Source organism: Mustelus asterias, chromosome 19 (assembly GCF_964213995.1).
Source record: "Mustelus asterias chromosome 19, sMusAst1.hap1.1, whole genome shotgun sequence".
NCBI lineage: Eukaryota > Metazoa > Chordata > Chondrichthyes > Carcharhiniformes > Triakidae > Mustelus > Mustelus asterias.
The window spans coordinates 55,886,500-55,906,926 of NC_135819.1; the positions used below are offsets into that span (position 1 = coordinate 55,886,500).

General features: G+C 44.3%; 1 protein-coding gene across 2 annotated transcripts in view; it reads left to right on the top strand.

Moving 5' to 3' along the window:
- The window catches only part of LOC144507961 (voltage-dependent calcium channel subunit alpha-2/delta-1), a 669,448-nt gene that overhangs the window by 394,028 nt on the left and 254,993 nt on the right, over positions 1-20,427 (top strand). For both annotated transcript variants that reach the window (XM_078235568.1, XM_078235569.1), the window contains exon 8: positions 18,259-18,328. In XM_078235568.1, coding sequence (XP_078091694.1) covers positions 18,259-18,328 — 70 coding nt within the window. The remainder of the gene's footprint in view (positions 1-18,258; positions 18,329-20,427) is intronic.

Here is a 20,427-nt window from a genome sequence, read left to right on the forward strand (position 1 = left end):
TACCTTTATTTACATTTAAAATATTTAGACCCATTCTTCTCTCCTTCCAACTGAATGTGAACTTCAATCATATCATGGTCGCTGTTATCTCGGGGTGGTTTCACTATGAGGTTATTAACTAATCCTATCTCATTGTACAAAATTAGGTTGAATATAACCTGCTCTCAGGTTGGCTCCAGAATGTGCTGTTCTAAGAAACTATCTGTGTTGTGTGGCACGATCACCGTGCTAAATGGGACAGACTTTGAACACATCTAGCAACTCAAGATTGGGCATCCATGAGGCGCTGCGGGCCATCAACAGCAGCAGAACTGTACTCCAGCACAATCTGCAACCTCATGGCCCAGCATGTCCCCCACTCAACCATTACCATCAAGCCAGGAGATCAACCTTGGTTCAATGCTTAGTGCAGGAGGCCATGCCAGGAGCAACACCAGGCATACCTAAAAATGTGTCAACCTGGTGAAGCTACCTAACAGAACTACTTGCATTCCAAACAGCATAAACAGCAAGTGATAGACAGAGTTAAGCAACCCCACAACCAACGATCAGATCAGAGCATCGTGCCATGAATGGTGGTGGACAATTAAACAACTCACTGGAGGAGGAGTCTCTTCAAATATCCCCATCTTCAATGATGGAGAAGCCCAGCACATCAGTGCAAAAGATAAGGCTGAAGCACTCACAGCAATCTTTAGCAAGAAGTGCTGAGTGGATGATCCATCTTGGCCTCCTCCAGTGATCCCCAGCATCTCAGGTGCCAGCCTCCAGCCAATTCAATTCACTCCACGTGATATCAAGAAACAGGTGGAGGCACTGGATACTGCAAAGGCAATGGGCCCTGATAACATTCCAGTAATAGTATTGAAGACTTGCGCTCCAGAACTTGCCGCTCCCCTAGCCAAGCTCTTCTGGTACAGTTAGAACACTGGCATCTACCCAACAATGTGGAAAATTGCCCTGGTATGTCCTGTACACACAAATCAGGACAAATCCAACCCGATCAATTATCACTGAATCTATCGACTCTTGATCATTCGTAAAATGATGGAAGGGATTATCAACAGTGCTTTCAAGCAGCACCTGCTCAGCAATAACCTGCTCAGTGATGCCCAGGTTGGGTTTCGCCAGGGTCACTCATAGAATCATAGAAACCCTACAGTACAGAAAGAGGCCATTCGGCCCATCGAGTCTGCACCAACCACAACCCCACCCAGGCCCCACCCCCATATCCCTACATATTTTACCCATGAATCCCTCTAACCTACTCATCTCAGGACACTAAGGGGCAATTTTAGCATGGCCAATCAACCTAACCCGCACATCTTTGGACACTCAGTTCCTGACCTCATTACAGCCTTGGTTCAAACATGGATGAAAGAGCTGAAATCCAGAGGTGAGGTGAGAGTGACAGCCTTTGACAATCAAGGCTGCATTCAACTGAGTGTGGCAACAAGGAGCCCCAGCAAAACTGGAATCAATGGACATCGGGGCAAACACTCCACTGGTTGGAGTCATACCTGGCACATAGGAAGATGTTTTTGTTATGGAGGGTCAGTCATCTCAGCTCCAGGATATCTCTGCAGGAGTCCCTCAGGGTAGTGTCCTAGGCCCAACCATTTGCGGCTGCTTCATCAATGACCTTCCCCCCATCATAAAGTCAGAAGTGGGATGTTCGCCGATGATTGCACAATGTTCAGCACCATTTGCAACTCCTCAGATATTGATCAGTCCATGTTCAAATACAACAAGATCTGGACAATATCCAGGCTTGGGTTAGCAAGTGGCAAGTAACAGTTGTGCCACACAAATGCCAGGCAATGACCATCACCAATAAGAGACACTCTAACCACCACCCCTTGACATTCAATGGCGTTACCATCGTTGAATCCCCCACTGTCAACATTCTTGGGGTTATCCTTGACCAGAAACTCAACTGGACTCACCACATAAACACAGTGGCTACAAGAGCAGATCAGAAGCTCGGAATACTGCTGCGAGTAACTCACCTCCTGACTCCCCAAAGCCTATCCATCTACAAGGTACAAGTCAGGAGTGTGATGGAACACTCCCCACTTGCCTGGATTGGTGCAACTCCAACAACACTCAAGAAGCTTGACACCATCCAGGACAAAGCAGCCCACTTGATTGGCACCACATCTACAAACATCCACTCCCTCCATCAGCGACGCTCAGTAGCAGCAGTGTGTACTATCGACAAGATGCACTGCAGAAATTCACCAAAGATTCTGAGACAGCACCTTCCAAACCCACGATCACTTCCATCTAGAAGGACAAGGGCAGCAGATACATGGGAACACCACCACCAGCAAGTTCCCCTCCAAGCCACTCACCATCCTGACTTGGAAAAATATTGTTCCTTCGCTGGGTCAAAATCCTGGAATTCCCTCCGTATCGGCATTGTGGGACAACTCACAGCACGTGGACTGCAGTGGTTCAGGAAGGCAGCTCATCACCACCTTCTCCAGGGCAACTCGAGACAGGCAATAAATGCTGGCCAGCCAGCGATGCCCATGTTCCAAAGATGAATTTAAAAAAACATGTTCTGTGAATTCCTCATCTCGGCTACCTTTGCCCATCGGATTATTCCAGCCTATATGTAGATTAAAATCCCCCATGATTTTCGCCATATCTTCCTGACAGGCTCCCACTATTTCTTTCTTTATAACCTGTCCTACTGTATGGTTGCTGTACACCATTCCCACCAGTGACTTCCTGCCTTTATCACTTCTCATCTCTGACCCAAACCGCTTCTATACCCTGGCTCCTTGAACTTGGATCATCCCTCTCTATTGTGCTAAGACCATCATTATCTAACAGAGCCTTATCAAATGCCTTTAAATCTATATCTTTTCCTAGCTTCCTGTCCTTCCTAAATATCAGGTATTCTTCAATATTCCCTTCCCAACCTATTTCATTCTGTAGCTATGTGTCTGTAATGGCTATCAGATCATACTTGTTTATTTCTATTTGTAATATCAATTCACTTGTTTTATTTTCAATGCCATGTATGTTCGGATACAGATCCTTATGTTTTGTCCTTCTACAAGTTTTGTAACCTCCAGCCTTTTCTGCTGATTTATTCTTTGATTTGTACTCCCTGTACTCACTATCTCTTCCTGTTTATTATTTCTCACCTTAATATCTTTCTCTCTATCCTGTCTCTACTCTTTGATTTGCTACACCTCCCCAAAATTTGATCCTTTGCCCCCACTATTTAGTCCTCTCTACTTCTCTAGTTATGTGACTTGCTTGAACACTGGTCCCAGTGTGGTTCAGGTGAAGAAGGTCCCAACCTTACAGCCCCGACTTTCCCCAATATTGGTGCCAATGCCTCACGAACTGGAATACACTTCTCCCAGTCTTAATCCCATGCATCTCTCTAATTTTATGTACCCTATGCCAACTTGCAATTTAGGGATTATTACCTTTGTGGTTCTGCTTTTCAATTTAGTGCCGAGTTCCTCATACTTTCTCTGCAGAAACTCTTTTCTAGTTCTGCCTACGTCATTGGTAGCTATGTGATCCATGACCACTAGATCCTCCCCTCAGCAGATGTCCTGAACTCTGGCATTGGGCAGGTAACACGGCTTTCTGGACACTCGCTCTTTGCTACAAGGGACAGTGTCAACCCCCTCACTAAACTGTCCCCTACTCCAACTACGTTCCTTTTTGCTCCCCGCACTTGAATGGGCTCCTGTACCGTTGTGCCCTGATCAGTCAACTCATCCACCCTGTAGCCCCCACTCTCATTCATACAAGCTGAATTCACCACTACCAACATCCTGGAGGGGGAGTTACTATTGACCAAAGACTGAACAACACAAGCCATATCAATACTGTAACCACAGGAACAGGTTAAAGGCTGGGAATTCTGCGGAGAGTAATTAACTTCCTGACTCCCCAGAGCCTGTCTGCCATCTGCAAAGCAAAACACAAGAGTGTGCTGGAATACACTCCACTTGCCTGGATTAGTGCAGCTTCCACAGCACTCAAGAAATTCAATACCATCCAGGACAAAGCAGTCCACATGGTTGGCACCCGATCCACCACCTTCAAATTCACTCCTTGCGCTACTGAGAGGTGCAGTCACAGCAATAAGTACCATCTACAAGATGCATTGCAGCAACTCATCAACATATCCTTCGACAGCACCTTCCAAACTCGCAACCTCTACCACCTATAAAGGCAAGGGCAGCAGGTCCATGGAAACCCCGCCACCTGCAAGTTCCCCTCCAAGTCACTCACTATCCTGACTTGGAAATATAGTACCGATCCTTCACTATCATGGGGTCAAAATCCTGGAACTCCCTTCCTAACAGCACTGCAGAGTGCCGCGGTTCAAGAAGGCAATACACCAGCCCCTTCTCAGGGACAATTAGGGTTGGACAATAAATGTTGGCCTAGGCAGTGATAGCCCCATCCCTTGAACGAATATCATAGAACCATAGAATCCTACAGTGCAGGAGGAGGCCATTTGGCCCATCGAGTCTGCACCGACCACAATCCCACCCAGGCCCTATCCCCATAACCTCATGCAATTATCCTTGCTAGTCCCCCAGACACTAAGGGGCAATTTAGCGTGGCCAATCCACCTAACCCGCACATCTTTGGACTGTGGGAGGAAACCGGAGCACCCGGAGGAAAGCCACGCAGACACGGGGAGAATGTGCAAACTCCATGCAAACAGTGACCCAAGCCGGGAATCAAATCTAGGCCCTTGGCGCTGTGAGACAGCAGTGCTAACCACTGTGCTGAATATTTTTTAAAAAGGCCTTATAAAAGCAATGTTTTGAGAACAGCCCCTGGTGTATGAGGAGGCTGCCACCTTCAAGGGGGCAGCCTCCCTTTTGGCCCTTCAATTTTTCATTGGAGCTGGAGACGCTGTGCCCCAATAAGAGAGCAGCAGGCAGGGAAGGCCACCTCTGCGGCCCACATGGGCCATCCAGCAACCAACTTGGTTGGCCCTTTTTGGTGTTAATTTTTTTCACTTACCTGTTTGAGGGCACCTCCATACTGTCACATCCTCTCAATCCCTGAGCTCTCTCAGCTGCGCTCACCTCTTCCTATGGGGCTAATAAGGCTTCAGAGCTGTTGGTCTTCTTACTGGGCTTGCAGTGTCTAGATGCTGCACACCATCCTTCATTAGACAGCAAGCGCAGAGGAGGCCCTTTCCTGCAGTATTGCTGAAACCAGTCTCACTGCTGGCAAGTGGAGCCTTGGGACACATGTTTGACCCCAAATCAGCTGAAGTGGTGGGTGGTCATGATTCCCACAGTAATATCCTGCCTTTTGTTTTGATCGATTGGGAAAATAAAAATGATCTTACCAAGTCCAGTAGAAATAGTTGGACATCTTTGGTAACGTGGTACCTGGATGTTTAATACCATGAAATTCAAATAATTTTAATTTTTTATGGAAGATTTGTTTTGAATTCCTTGGAGCATTGATTCACAATTTAACTTCAAAATGTGGCATTACTACTTTAGGGAAGGTGCCAATAGCCAACTGAACGCATTCCTGTAGCTGTTGTGTGCAACTTGTGTCAAAGAGTTTCCTTTAAATCACTGGAGACTTGGGTTCATTGTCCCACCAAGAAAAGGAAAATTTGGTTTGCTTCTGCTAATGAATGCGCAGATTTGTATTCAAGGGCTTTGATGCCTTAATGCGCCAATGCTTCACTCTCCACGTATTCCAGTAAACAATGTTGCTACTGTTCCAACCAAAATTGTACTGCACCAATTCTGTACTCGATAGTCATAGAATTACAGAAATTACATCAGTGCTTTATCACTTATGATTTTCCTTTCGACTAGAATTTTGGCGAAAGCAGTATAAATAACAGAGATTTATATGTAATTATGATGTTGGAATTTCTGGATATAAGCCAATGCACCTCTTCTGAAATTAGATTAATCAATTGGGAATAAACTAATTTACGGAATAAATATCAATTGGTTAAACTGAAAAAGCTATATTTTGGCTTCGGAAGGGATACAGTTCAGATTCACTTGAATAAAAGTGATATAGGATTAAATTAGTGAGGACAGGTTTTTTTGTATTATTTGATAGGAGAGGGCTTTGCTGTCTAGATCAGCAATTTCCCCATCCCTAGCTTGAGAAGCTGGTGGAGAGCTGCCTTCTTGAACCGCTGCAGTCCATGTGGCATCAGTACATCTACAGTGCTGTTAGAAAAGGAGCTCCAGGATCTTGACCCAGCGACAGGGAAGGAGTAATGATTCAGTTGCAAGTCAGGATGATGTATGGCCAGCAGGGGAAATTGCAGGTGGTGTTTTTAAAGTTTATTTATTAGTGTCACAAGTAGGTTGACATTAACGCTGCAATGAAGTTACTGTGAAAATCCCCTAGTTGCCACACTCCGGCACCTGTTCTGGTACACTGAGGGGAGAATTTAGCATGGCCAATGCACCTAACCAGCACATCTTTCAGACTGTGGGAGGAAACTGGAGCACCCGGATGAAACCCACGCAGACACGGGGAGAATGTCTGTACGGAGTCTGCACAGTGACCCAAGCCGGCAGTCGAACCCAGGTCCCTGGCTCTGTGAAGTAGCAGTGCTGACCACAATGCCACAGTGCTGCCCGGTGGTTTTTCCATGAATTTGCTGCTCTTGTCCTTCTACGTGGTAAAAGTCATGGGTTTGAAAGGTGCTGTAGAGCGGCCTTTGTGAGTTGTCTGAACTTGGCTTGGATTCCCTTGAGTTTAGAGTGTTGAAGGGAGCTCTAATATGGTATTAAATTATAAAGGGATTCATTGGGTAGATACAGAAAAACTATTTTCTCTGGTAGAAGAATCCAGAATGAGGAGGTATAATTGGAGGTATAATTAACACTGCAATTAGGAATAGTGGAAACCCAAAATTTTCTTGTGTGAATGACCTTGAATTTGGGTAAAATTTTCAAGACCGAGGGCAAGATTTTCCAGCCCTTCTGACCGGTGGGATCTTCTGGTCCTTCTGAAGTCAACCCCCGGCGCAGATTTTCTAGTGGCAGTGCAAGCGAGCCGTGCATATTGCTGTTGAGTGGGAGATCCCAGCAGTGGCCAATGGCGAGTTGCCTCCATCCTGGGGCTTCAGCACCTGGTGAGTGCTGCATTGTCAATATTGTTTTCCTTCAGCTGAAATCTTAGCCAGAGGAACTGGCTGCTCATTCAAGTGGATCATTAAATCGCAATTTGGTGGTTCACAGAGAAGAAAGGCATTCTTTCCGTGCTCTGTCCAATATTCCTCCTTCAATTAATCCCACTGGGAAAAAACCTGCTTCACTGATCAGACATCCTGTGGCTGACTCTGGGGCATCGTATATAATGATGGCCAATTTGCCCTGCTGTCATTATTTTTTAAAGTAGTTAACTGTCCCTTACTCAGTCAAACCTGTTTGATGGAGTGCCTTTCAATTTGTGCTGTTGTGCATGTAGTCATAGAACATAGAACATTACAGCGCAGTACAGGCCCTTCGGCCCTCGATGTTGCGCCGACCAGTGGTACCAATCTAAAGCCCCTCTAATCTACACTATTCCAATATCATCCATATGTTTATCCAATAACCACTTGAACGCTCTCAACGTTGACGAGTCCACCACTGCTGCAGGCAGGGCATTCCACGCCCTTACTACTCTCTGAGTAAAGAACCTACCTCTAACATCTATCCTATATCTCTCACCCCTCAATTTAAAGCTATGTCCCCTCGTGCTAGCCAACACTATCCGAGGAAAAAGGCTCTCACTATCCACCCTATCTAATCCTCTGATCATCTTGTATGCCTCTATTAAGTCACCTCTTAACCTTCTCTCTAACGAAAACAACCTCAAGTCCCTCAACCTTTCCTCATACGATTTTCCCACCATACCAGGCAGCATCCTGGTAAATCTCCTCTGCACCCTTTCCAACACTTCCACATCTTTCCTATAATACGGCGACCAGAACTGTACGCAATACTCCAAATGCGGCCGCACCAGAGTTTTGTACAGTTGCAGCATGACCTCCTGGCTCCGAAACTCAATCCCTCTACCAATAAAAGCTAACACACCGTACGCCTTCTTAACAACCCTATCAACCTGGGTGCCAACTTTCAGGGATCTATGCACATGGACACCCAGATCCCTCTGTTCATCCACACTACCAAGTATCTTACCATTAGCCCAGTACTCTGTATTCCTGTTACTCCTTCCAAAGTGAATCACCTCACACTTTTCCGCATTAAACTCCATTTGCCACCTCTCAGCCCAGCTCTGCAGCTTATCTATGTCCCTCTGTAACCTGCCACTTCCCTCCGCACTGTCTACAACTCCACCGACTTTAGTGTCATCCGCAAATTTACTAATCCATCCTTCCACGCCCTCATCCAAGTCATTAATAAAAATGACAAACAGCAGTGGCCCCAAAACAGATCCTTGCGGTACATCACTAGAAACTGAACTCCAGGATGAATATTTCCCATCAACCACCACCCTTTGTTTTCTTACAGCTAGCCAATTGCTGATCCAAACCACTAAATCACCCTCAATCCCATGTGTCCATATTTTCTGCAAAAGCTTACCATGGGGAACCTTATCAAACGCTTTGTTGAAATCCATATACACCACATCAACCGCTTTACCCTCATCCACCTCTTTGGTCGCCTTCTCAAAGAACTCAATAAGGTTTGTGAGGCACGACCTACCCTTCACAAAACCGTGCTGACTATCCCTAATCAAATTATTCCTTTCTAGGTGATTATAAATCCTATTTCTTATAATCCTTTCCAATACTTTGCCCACAACAGAAGTAAGGCTCACTGGTCTATAATTACCAGGGTTGTCCCTACTCCCCTTCTTGAACAAGGGACAACATTTGCTATCCTCCAGTCTTCTGGCACTGTTCCTGTAGACAGTATACTCCATGATGTCTACAGTGGCACCTCATTAGAAAACAGGCTTCATGGGGAGGTGATGGCCTAGTGTATTATCGCTAGACTATTAATCCAGAAACTCAGCTAATGATCTGGGTTCAAATCCCACCACGGCAAAAGGTGGAATTTGAATTCAATAAAAGAAAACCTGGAATTAAGAATCTACTGGTGACCATGAAACCATTGTCGATTGTTGTAAAAACCCATCTGGTTCACTAATGTCCTTTAGCGAAGGAAATCTGCCATCCTTACCTGGTCTGACCGACATGTGACTCCAGAGCCACAGCAATGTGGTTGACTCTCAACAGCCCTCCAAGGACAACTAAGAATGGGCAATAAATGCTGGCCAGCCAGAGACGCCCCTATCCCATGAATGAATAAAAAATAAATAAATGATTCATCCTTAGAACAGAAAATCACAAAACAGACCTCACATTGAGTTTATACTGTGGTAATAATGTCAGTGTGTGTAACTTGCAGGATTGAGTTCAAATTATTGAACTCACCAGAAACTGATCAGCTGGTGTCACAGAGTCAACATCGTGAGATTTTATTCCCTAGAAAAGGATGTGCAAATCTGAGTGATTGCATCAAGTAGAACAAGATGGCGCACCTCAGGTGTGGGCAATGTTCAATTTAATAGCATAGCAGTTTATGGGACATCAACTAATATTTTATTATGTCTCCATGGTTGAAAAATATCTGTTATGGCTCCATCAACACCAAACCCGATGAAAATTGCTTTCGTTTTCTGCTTCATTTGGATTTCCAAGATTCTTGAAAAAAAAGTTTATTAGTCACAAGTACGCTTACATTAACACTGCAATGTAGTGACTGTGAAAATCCCTAGTTGCCACACTCCGGCACCTGTTCAGGTACAACTGTGGGAGAATTTAGCATGGCCAATTCACCCAACCTGCACATCTTTGGACTGTGGGAGGAAACTGGAGCACCCAGAGGAAACCCACGCAGACGTAGGGAGAATGCGCAAACTCTACACAGACAGTGACCCAAGCCAGGAATTGAACCCAGGTCCCAGGCAATGTGAAGCAGAAGTGCTAACCACTGTGCCGGCCCACTCTCCAGGACTCATTGCTGCAAAGGTTTAGAAGATTGTTCTTTGTAACAACTCTGTTTCAGAAACAACTCTGAAATCCAAACTGTTCCTTCCAAGCAAATCACGATGGGAATAGCCTTTTGCAGATAATCACCCGTTATGATTATTTCTGTCTCCGAGATGCCCTATTTTCAACTGCTTGGGAGTACAGTTTCTTTCTCTTCTCCAAGAACTCAAAGCCTCACATTTTGAGATCCTCGAAACTCTGTGGAATCTTTGTGAATGGATCTATTTTGATATTTCATTTCATCATTTGAACTTACTTTAGATCCCTGCTTGCTTAAGTTTCCAGTAAATTTGTGATACTATTTGTGACAGGATACAAAGGAACAGAACAAAAGTTCACATAGATAATAGAAACAGGAGAAGGAATTTGGCCCTTCGAGCCTGCTCTGCCAAATATTTTGTTCATGGCTGAGCGCCCGATTCAATTTCAACAGAAACTTACATTTATATATGTCTTTAACATGATGAGATGTCCAAAGATGCATCCAGGAGCTTTCGCAGGCAAAGTTTGACACTGGATCATGTAGAGATGTGTCAAAGTGAAAGGTTTTAAGAAGTGTCTTGCAGGGAGAAAGGTAAACTAGCAGAATGCTTTTTGGAGGAATTACAGATCTTATGGCCTTGGCAGCTGAAGGCACAGCTGCCACTGGTGTCCTAGAACATCAAAAAGATACTTGAGAAGTCGGCAGACTTTGATATGTTTCTCATTGACCAAAGCAAAGTCATTCAAAGAGCACTAGATGTTCAGCGTTGTCTTGATGACAGCAGCAGTGATGTCAGGCTTTGTACTGTAGCCTGTATATTTCCTGCATCATTCATGCTCCATTCAGAGATGTTTAGGTATTTTTCATGATGCTGCATAATTTTCTTGTAGTTTCCTGGATTTTCTCAACTTGTGGCATCACAAGTCGTTGCTTTGTTACAGACAGAAGGAGGTTAATTTAAACAGCACTAATTTCCCATCTCACCACCCGTCTGTAAACAGAAAGGTGTTTCAGTTTGTTTCCCTCTTTATAAGTGGTGGTGTATTTCCCCAGCCCCTCGTTTTATGTGAGATCCAAATTTCTGTTAATAACCTCACAGCAAACTCCAGATAGGATGAACTCAAAGGGTTAGTTTAATTGCACACACTCAATACACGAAGGAGGGTCGCAACATCGCCTGCACACTCAGACAATAAAGAGAGGGATGGAGAAAAGAAGGTTTTACAGTACCGAGGCCATAGAGAAAATAAATATTGGTTCATGTGGGGTCCAGAATCAAAATCCAATGAGGGATTCCTTCACGGAGGTTAGTGGACTGAAAACCATTGCTGGATAAACCACTGGAGGACTTTATGTCCCACTGCCAATTGGCGCTCACTTTAGGTCCTCATTCCCCCCCCACCACTGTTATTCAATCAGAGGCAAGTGGCGTACTCGCCACATAGGCAGTCTGAGAAGCAAAACTCTTTGCGGGCTCCCGGGTACATTGGGAATGGGATGATGCTGAAAGCCATCCCCTTAGCCTTACTTTTGACCCCCTTCTCCTGCAACCCCCACCCATGACCCCATCCCCTGTGCTCTCACCTATGACCTGGCTACCTCCTAGGCCCCTGTTGAACGTATAGCCAGCAGCTACCATCTCTGCCACTGGCACTGGCAGCTTCCAGGAGTCAGGAATTCTGCCTCCGGGTCCTTGATCTCAGGGAAGACCCACCACTGGCCACTTAAGTGCCTGACTCGCACTTAATCTGATGGGTCTTCTTCCAAGGAGGCAATGGAAGGCTCTCACTGGCTGGCGACTCATCGGGTGAGCTCCTTGTTGCATGGATTAAATTCCGCCCACTTTGTATGATGGATCACTGGAAACGGATATGTCAAGTGAATTGGGGAGGGCATTGAAATGTAACTGGTTTGGGGGTGAGGAACATAGAGGCTGTGAATAAAAGCCCATTTCTTTGGGGGATGGGAGATTAATATCTTGTGAGCGGCATCCTCCATAAATGCTGGCTCAGCCTGCTTCCGTCTATCTTCCCTTCCTCCGTGATAATGGTGTACAAAGGTATGCTCACAAGAAACAGCGTATTGCCTCTATGAAACCTTCATTGTTGGGTTGTGGTATGTCAAGATCTGGTGGCCACACACTCGCACATCAAAGACTACTTATGTACCACTAAAAACAGCTCTGGAAGGTAATTCCCAGTTGCAGTCACAACTGTACACACTAACTTTAGGTTCAAAAAATTCTCACTTCCAACTGTCTCAGCTGATTCTAATAAGTTGCGGTACCTTATCATTCTCATTCTACCTTACTCCCCTTGGACAGCGAGTTTGAGACCAGGACATTTGGGATTCCACCACCACCACTTTTGAAAGTGGCCACCGTTGATGATCATAAAGATGAACTGCCCCTGACATAAATGCTGGAGAGGTGCCAACATTTGCGTGGAAGTTTAGATTCTCAGTAAAACCTGTGTGGAGTGCAGGCACTGAGATCGAACTGTATTCCACAGAGACGAAATGTCAGACATGCTTTCCCTGAATCTGATATACCGTTTGCAGATTCCTTCTTCTTGAGTTGTTTTACTGAGCATGATTTGCATTTTGCAGTTCTTGTTTGATGAATCAGAGATGGTGAACGCCTGTCAGTCTTCATCCATCAGTTAAGGACACAGTTCAATTGCTCGAGACCGGATCATCAAAGGAAAGGCAGCAAATTCCTAGAATATAATGTTATCAGAATGCAAACAATTGTGATAGGAAGTGGAACGCTTATTCTGGTGGATTGTTAATGTGGTTGCTTTTGTTGCGATGTCAGAAAACTTTATGCCTTCAAAGTGTAGGAAAATGCATAAATGATTGGGGAAATAAATAATGATCTGCCCAAAACTAAAGGAAAATTTCTTTTATATAATGGTGAGTGTCTCAGAAATATCTCAAAGTGCTTCGCAAGCAGGGAGTCACTTTGAAGCACTTTGACAATAACGTGTGTGGCAACTATTTTGCACAAAGATCCACGGAAACAACTAGAAGAAGAATGACTAATGAATCTGCTTTTTGTGGCTGAATCTTGCCCAGGGCTAAGATCTTCTTGGCTGTGTTGGAATAGTGCCTTGGGCTCTTTGGCATCTATCTGAATCACTGCATTGTTTGAAAGTCAGCACCTCTAATAATCCAGTGCTCATCGAATCATAGAGTCCCTACAGTGCAGAAGAAGGCCATTCAGCCAATCGAGCCTGCACCGACAATAAACCCACCCAGGCCCTATCCCCGTGACCCCACGTATTTACCCTGCTAATCCCCCTGACAGTAAGAGGCAATTTAGCATGGCCTATCAACCAAGCCTTATCCAGAAATGTAAGCCCAGAGTGTGCGTTGCATTCCTGAAATGATCTGCAATTTTTCGATTCAGAGAATGCAATCAACTGAACTGAGCTCAAAACTAAATTGCAGATGCTCAAATGAGAGTGATGATAATGCTGAAGTGAATCAAGGAGGCCTTCCTTAGGAGTGGAAGATGTAATTGGTGGGCAGGGGATCTTGGTAAATGCTGGTAGTCTCTCTGCCTGTTTTGTTCTGACAGTGAAATTAAAATTTGCCATGCAACAATGTCTGAATTTCCAGCAGTCCAAGTTTTCCACCATTGCACATATAATGGGAGTGTTACAGCCCAGATTTTCGCCATACTGGAGAGCCTATCTGTTATGGTAGAAATGGCAGAAGTGTCCAAAAATTGTACGTCCCCACTCCGAACATAGTACTTCCCATTTTTGTGGTGGTGAGAATGGGGATAGTTCATGTTCCGTGCACATGTGGGTGACGGAGGCAATTGGGCCATTTAAACCATCAGTTGCCTCCAATCAAGTCAGATTTTGGTAGCCCGGGAACGTGAACTGTGAGGCGTATACATTAGACCTGGTAAGAGCAAGTCTGAACTTTGTGGATTCGTTTGGATAGCCAAGGTACCCCTTTGGAGAGTTAAGGTGGAACTGGGCCTGAGACACCCTTAGAGGAGGCCGGGGGGGTGGTGGGGAGGTAAGGTGCCTTTTGGTGGAGGTCAGGTGCTCTGTACAATTATTAAAAGTCGGCATGAATGTTCATAAAAAAAGCATAAACACATTACTGTCAATCTCAATGGAACTGTCAAAAGACCTGTCAAAATCAGCTATCAAAAGCAACTGTAAAGAGGACCTCTTAGAAGCACCTGTCAAAGGGAACTGTCAAACTGTCAAGGAATTTAAGTCTTGTTCTTTAAATCTTTTAAATCATCTGGAATGTTTAAGAAAATCACGATTACTCTGTGAAGACAAACCTGAGGGATTCTAATACAGGATTACTGCTGCATGACTGATTTTATAACATGATGCACTATCAGGAGGGTGCCTCGCTGTACAGTTTGATTGACAGCTACAAATGGCTATAGACTCTTTGAAGTCGAACTATGAATTCCAGTGGTTGTTGTTGTAAAGGATTGTGAACTTGGATGAAATGTTAAAAGACATGATGTAGTAGAAGGAATGTAAATGTAGTACATGGGTTTGTACGAATGAGTGTTTTTTATGAGAATATTTTTCTCTGGTGAGTCAGGGGGGCCTTGCGGGGTGGGGGGTTGAATCTACGGAATGAAGTCATGGGGATGAGCGGGAGGTGGGACGATGTCGATTTTATAGTTACTCTGTACCGGGAGTTGGACTAGGATTTTTCTGTGTTACATTTCCTGGTTAACTATTCAGGCAAGTACGTTGGAACTGTCACAAGTCTCTGGCTAGGATTTTCCGCTTCTGTTTTCGTTGGGTGAGTTTGGTGACAGGAGCGGAAAGTCTCGTCAGGTTGCCAAATCATTTTTCACGTCAACGTAAATGTGTCCCTTGCCCCACCAGCGATGTAACACATTTCATGGCGTTCAACATCTGGAATATCATTTCCATGCACTATCATCTCATTATCAGGTCTCTACAGCTGAATCATGTCTCGCCCTTCCCCCATGAAGAAAGCCCATTCACGTTGATGTGAGAGCAGACCGGTGTGAAACTGACTGGTCTTACAAGGCGTGCACCTGGTGAGCAGACCTCCTAGAGGCATTGCTCATGGGGGAGAGGTATAAGGGGATGATATAATACATTGTCCCAAATTCTCACCTTAACAACATTTTATGAATACTCTTGCGTTCTAACATTTTACAATGCAAATACGTCAACACTTGCACTGCACCATCCAGAAGAGTATATTTATAAATATGCTTGTGAGCATTTTTAGTTATGGTGAATAATATATTATGTGTATTTGTAAAAGAAAAGTGCAGCTCCAACTAGATACTATTTGGTGATTTAAATGAGGTTTGGACTCAAGGCCAAGAGGCAGATGGTTCCAGAAGTTCTTCAATGTCCAGACCTTAGGCTGCTCACATCTCAAGTTGCATTCTCGAGCCTTGGCTCGTATATGACTTTCAAATGAAATAGAAAATAAGTGAGACAGATTTGTGACTTTGTGAAGACTGAGTATTTTTTTTGTTTTTCTGATCTGCGTGGTCTCAGCATAGTTAAAATTGACACTTAAGTTTTAAGTTAAAGTTTATTTGTTCTGGTCACAAGTAGGTTTATATTAACACTGCAATGAAGTTACACTCCGGCGCCTGTTCGGTACACTGAGGGAGAATTTAGCATGGCCAATGCACCTAACCAGCATGTCTTTCGGACTGTGGGAGGAAACCAGAGCACCCGGAGGAAACCCACACAGACACAGGGAGAATGTGCAGACTCCACACACACCATGACCCAAGCTGGGAATCGAACCTGGGTCCCTGGCGCTGTGGGGCAGCAGTGCTAACCACTGTGCCACCCTCAGCCTTGGAAGCAAAATTCCAAAATAATGAAAATAACCAGCAGTCAAAGTGATTCCACAAATCAGGAATCTAATTTGGGGCGGCACGGTAGCACAGTTGTTTGCACTGCTGCCTCACAGTTCCAGGGACCTGGGTTTGATTCCTGGCTTGGCTGGCTGTCTGTGTGGAGTTTGTACATTCTCCCCGTGTCTGCGTGGGTTTCCTCCGGGTGCTCCGGGTTCCTCCCACAGTCCAAAGATGTGCGGTTAGGTGCATTGGCCATGCTTAATTGACCCTTAGTGTTCCAGAATGTGTAGGTTAGAGTGATCAGCGGGGTAGATATGTGGGGGTTATCGGAATTAGGGCAAGGTGGGATTGTTGTTGGTGCAGACTCGATGGGCTGAATGGCCTCCTTCTGCACTGTAGGGATTCTATTCCAACTGAGAGGTAAAGGTTCAGGAAGCTGGATATAGCAATGATATAGCGCAGAAGGGGACTATTTGGCCCATCTTGTCCATGCTGACCCAAAGACACCTAGGTGCCCTTTCAAGTCCAATCTTCACTTTTTTTGATAGATATGTCAGTTAAAGATTACGAAAGAGAGTTGGGTAAATACTTGCCAGCAAACAATTTACAGGGCTATGGGGAAGAATAGGCCATTCGAACTATTTGGAAAGTTCTACCAAGGAACCATGACGGGCACAATGGGCTGAATAGCCTCCCTCTCTATTGACTGCATTGATACAGAGGAGATTGACAAAAGTGGTGCACTGTCGTTTGCTATGATGCAAAGTTCAAATACATGGGGAATGCATATTAAAAATTATGGAGTTGGAAATGAAATTAAGCAGAGCGTCCTTACACAAAGGAATAAGTCATCAGGGCATGTCATTGGAAAAACAAGCTAGTTATACTTAATAGTGGCTCTGCAAAGAGAAGGATTAATGGATATGTTGCAGAAATGGAGATTAACTGCTCTTGTCCTGAAATTAAATTCTGTCCTTGTGTATTCTGTTTTGACTGAGACGGATCAGAAAATATTCACCAGGATGGTTCCAGGAATAAGGAACTTCAGTAATGTGGAGAATTTGGAGAAGCTGGGGTGTTCTTCTTAGTAAGAAGTCTAACAACACCAGGTTAAAGTCCAAGGTTGGACTTTAACCTGGTGTTGTTAGACTTCTTACTGTGTTTACCCCAGTCCAACGCCGGCATCTCCACATCGTGTTCTTCTTAGAGCAGAGGAGGTTGAGAGGCAAATTGATAAAGGGGTTCAAAATCATGAGGGGTCTGGACAGCGCAGAAAGGGGGAAATTGTTCAATTTGACAGAAGGATCGATAACTAGAAGACATGGGTTTAAGATGATTTGCAAAAGAAGCAACAGCAACATGAGGAAAAACTTACTTCGGTAGCAAGGGGTGGCACAGTGGTTAGCACTGCTGCCTCACACCTTCAGGGACCCGGGTTTGATTCCCGACTTGGGTCACTGTCTGTGCGGAGTCTGCCCGTTCTCCCCGTGTCTGTGTGGGTTTCCTCCGGGTGCTCTGGTTTACTCCCACAGTCTGAAAGATGTGCTGGTTTGGTGCATTGACTCGAAAGGCGCCGGAGTGTGGTGGCAAGGGGAATTTCACAGTAACTTCATTGCAGTGTTAATTTAAGCCTTATTTGTGACTAATAAATAAACTTCGAACTTTAAACTGGTTAGGATCCGGTGTCACGGCTTTCAAGAAAGGGAATTGGGTAATTATCTGAAGAGTGAGTTATTCATGCAGTAACTAGCATGGGCGCAAAAGGGCTGAATCGCCTCCTTCTATGTTGCAACCATTCTATGGTTCTATGATATTTATGAAATTATAAACTGTATTAATGAAAAGATACCCAGCTGTCAGCATTGCTTTCTATCGACGATTTTAGTTGAAATGTGAAGCTGTGGTTTCACTTGACACAAGTGTAATTAATAAACATTTATAGTTCAAAGCTTGTGTAACCACTCAAACCTACAGAGAGGAGAAAGTGGAAAAGTGCTTCCATTTCTCAGTACTAATTCATTTACCCACTCCAGGACTCCTTATCAAATCCATCCCAGGGTTGACTTCGTAATCCCTTCCAATGGTTAGCAACATTTATAATGAACTAAGTATTGTAGTTAATCTCATGTGAACCTGAACCCATTCAGGGGTCATTAATTACAGGTATAAACCTCTTCCCTCCTCTATTATCAGGATGTTTATATGTGATTATTCTTTGCAGCTTGGTTGATTTGTTTATTAAATCTCACAATTCCCTTGTTTAATGAAGTGCTTTGCCCCGTATCACAGCAGTTTCTTTGGTGAATTATGTGGATTTGTTGTAAGTTGTTTTAGTCAATGGCTCCATTCAAGTTTAATTCTCTGCTTTACTTCCAGCATCCCCATGGGTGGATGTAACAAAGACTGCCAACAGGATTGACTTGTATGATGTTCGGAGAAGACCATGGTAGGTGCTTTTGGGGTCAGTGTATAACATTAGTTAATCGCACACATTTTTGTCTTCCAGCCCTGAGTGCTCAGTGTTATTTACAATAAGGTAAAGGGAAAAAAAAATCCATTATGACAGCAAACTTAAATGTTATTAGTGTCCATCCACGGTTAGTCATTTTGTTATGATTTTGAGGGGGCCCTGTAACTTCTAAAAATAAATATGATCTCCCCTCTACCAACTGAAAAAAATGGCATTAGATTTCATGTTTTAAACAAAAGCTTTTACTGTACAAGAGTTAACTAAAGTAAGTGCTACCAGCTTAACTATATTTCAAAAACACATAATCTTTAAGCCCAAAATTATACATTAATTTCCACCAAGAATTCCTCTGTACTTTACAGCATCTTGAAGGTCCCTTCACTTCTCCTGGGACCAAACCCAGGTGAGCCACAGCCTTCAGGAATTCACTTTGATTCTCCTCCGTGTTCCTGCTATTCTCCAAAGCATGAGATTTCTTGAGATGCTTCCACTAGCCTCCAGTTTAGGCAACCCTTCAACTCCTTAAGCCAGTTGCCTTCATGATTTTGTTTGCTGATGGAGTTTGCGGCAAATCCTTTGCAGGGAAAAAAGGAAAGCATAAGAAGGTGCTGAATTAAATTGTCTGGATTTTATTTAATCCTTTAATTGTTAAGTAATTTGATGCAGCATTGTTCATGCACTGCCAGTGTTGCTCAATGCATAAATATATGCCAAAAGTCCTGGCAGTGTGAACTGGGAAGGTTCCAGGTTCGATCCTGATCCTTGCTGGGTTAGATGATCCCAGTTGAGATGGTGGCCAGGTTGTTGTAATTGGCTTTGTGTCTCACAGTGAGAAAAAGGGACAAGAATTCTAGTCCTTACTAATGCCCAATTACCTCGCTGGGTTGAAGGACCGTGTGGAATTTCAACAGGAACATGATGTCTTATTTGTAATGCCCATCCAAGATTGATTAGCTTGACAGAAGTTGGGTGATGTACCAGAGGGCTGTTTGCACAACTATAGTCCAGTTCGGGAGATAAGTGGGGGAAAATATTGTTTGTCTGAAACAGGATCAATCAATCTGCAGCTTGGAGGCCAAATAGTGGGGGAAATGATAATTTATTTTACGCAGCGAATTGTAACCTCCATTGTGTCACCATTAATTAAATTTGTCCTTCTGGTGAAGTGGCACAGTGGTTAGCACTGCTGCCTGACAGTGCCAGGGACCCGGGTTCGATTCCCAGCTTGGGTCACTATCTATGTGGAGTTTGTACAGTTCTTTCCGTGTCTGTGTGGATTTCCTCCGAGTGCTCCGGTTTCCTCCCACATTCCAAAGATGTGCGGGTTAGGTGGATTGATGTGCTAAATTGCCCCTTTGTGTCAGGGGGACTATCTAGGATAAATGCATGGAGTTGCGGGGATAGGGCCTGGGTGGGATTGTGGTCGGTGCAGACTCGATGGGCCGAATGGCCTCCTTCTGCACTGCAGGATTCTATGACCTGGAATGCGGTGCCTGAAAGAGCGGTGAAAGCAGATTTCATAGTAACTTGCAAAAGGGGAACTAAATACCGATTTGCAGTCTAAGGGGAAAGAGCAAAGGGAGTGAGACTAATTGGATAGGTCTTTCAAAGATTCGACACAGGCACGATGGGCCGACTGGCCACCTTCCACACCATACCATCCTATGATTCTGAAACTTCGCAATTCAGCCCTTGAAACCTAAGCAATGCATGAGAAATGAGAATGACAGTTTTTGCTTTTATATTTAGCCCAAAGAAGCAATGGGCATGAGCCGTATTGCAAATAAATAATTGTCAAAGTAATCCATCCCCTTGGGGGATGTTAACTTCTCATCACAGTTTGTTAGAACAGTGTTACCTTTTGTTGTAACTGTTGTGCCTCCATTGTGTCACCATTAATTACATTTGTCCTTCTGGTGTTAGTTATAGTTACGTTCAATGTCATGGAAGTTCATCATTCAAAGTTACTCTGTGACTGGTATGCAAGAGCATTTAATGATGTCTTCCATGATATTTGTCCTTGCATGCATAGGTTTTTAAAACATGTTTTGAGTGGCAAATTGCTGGAAATGCAA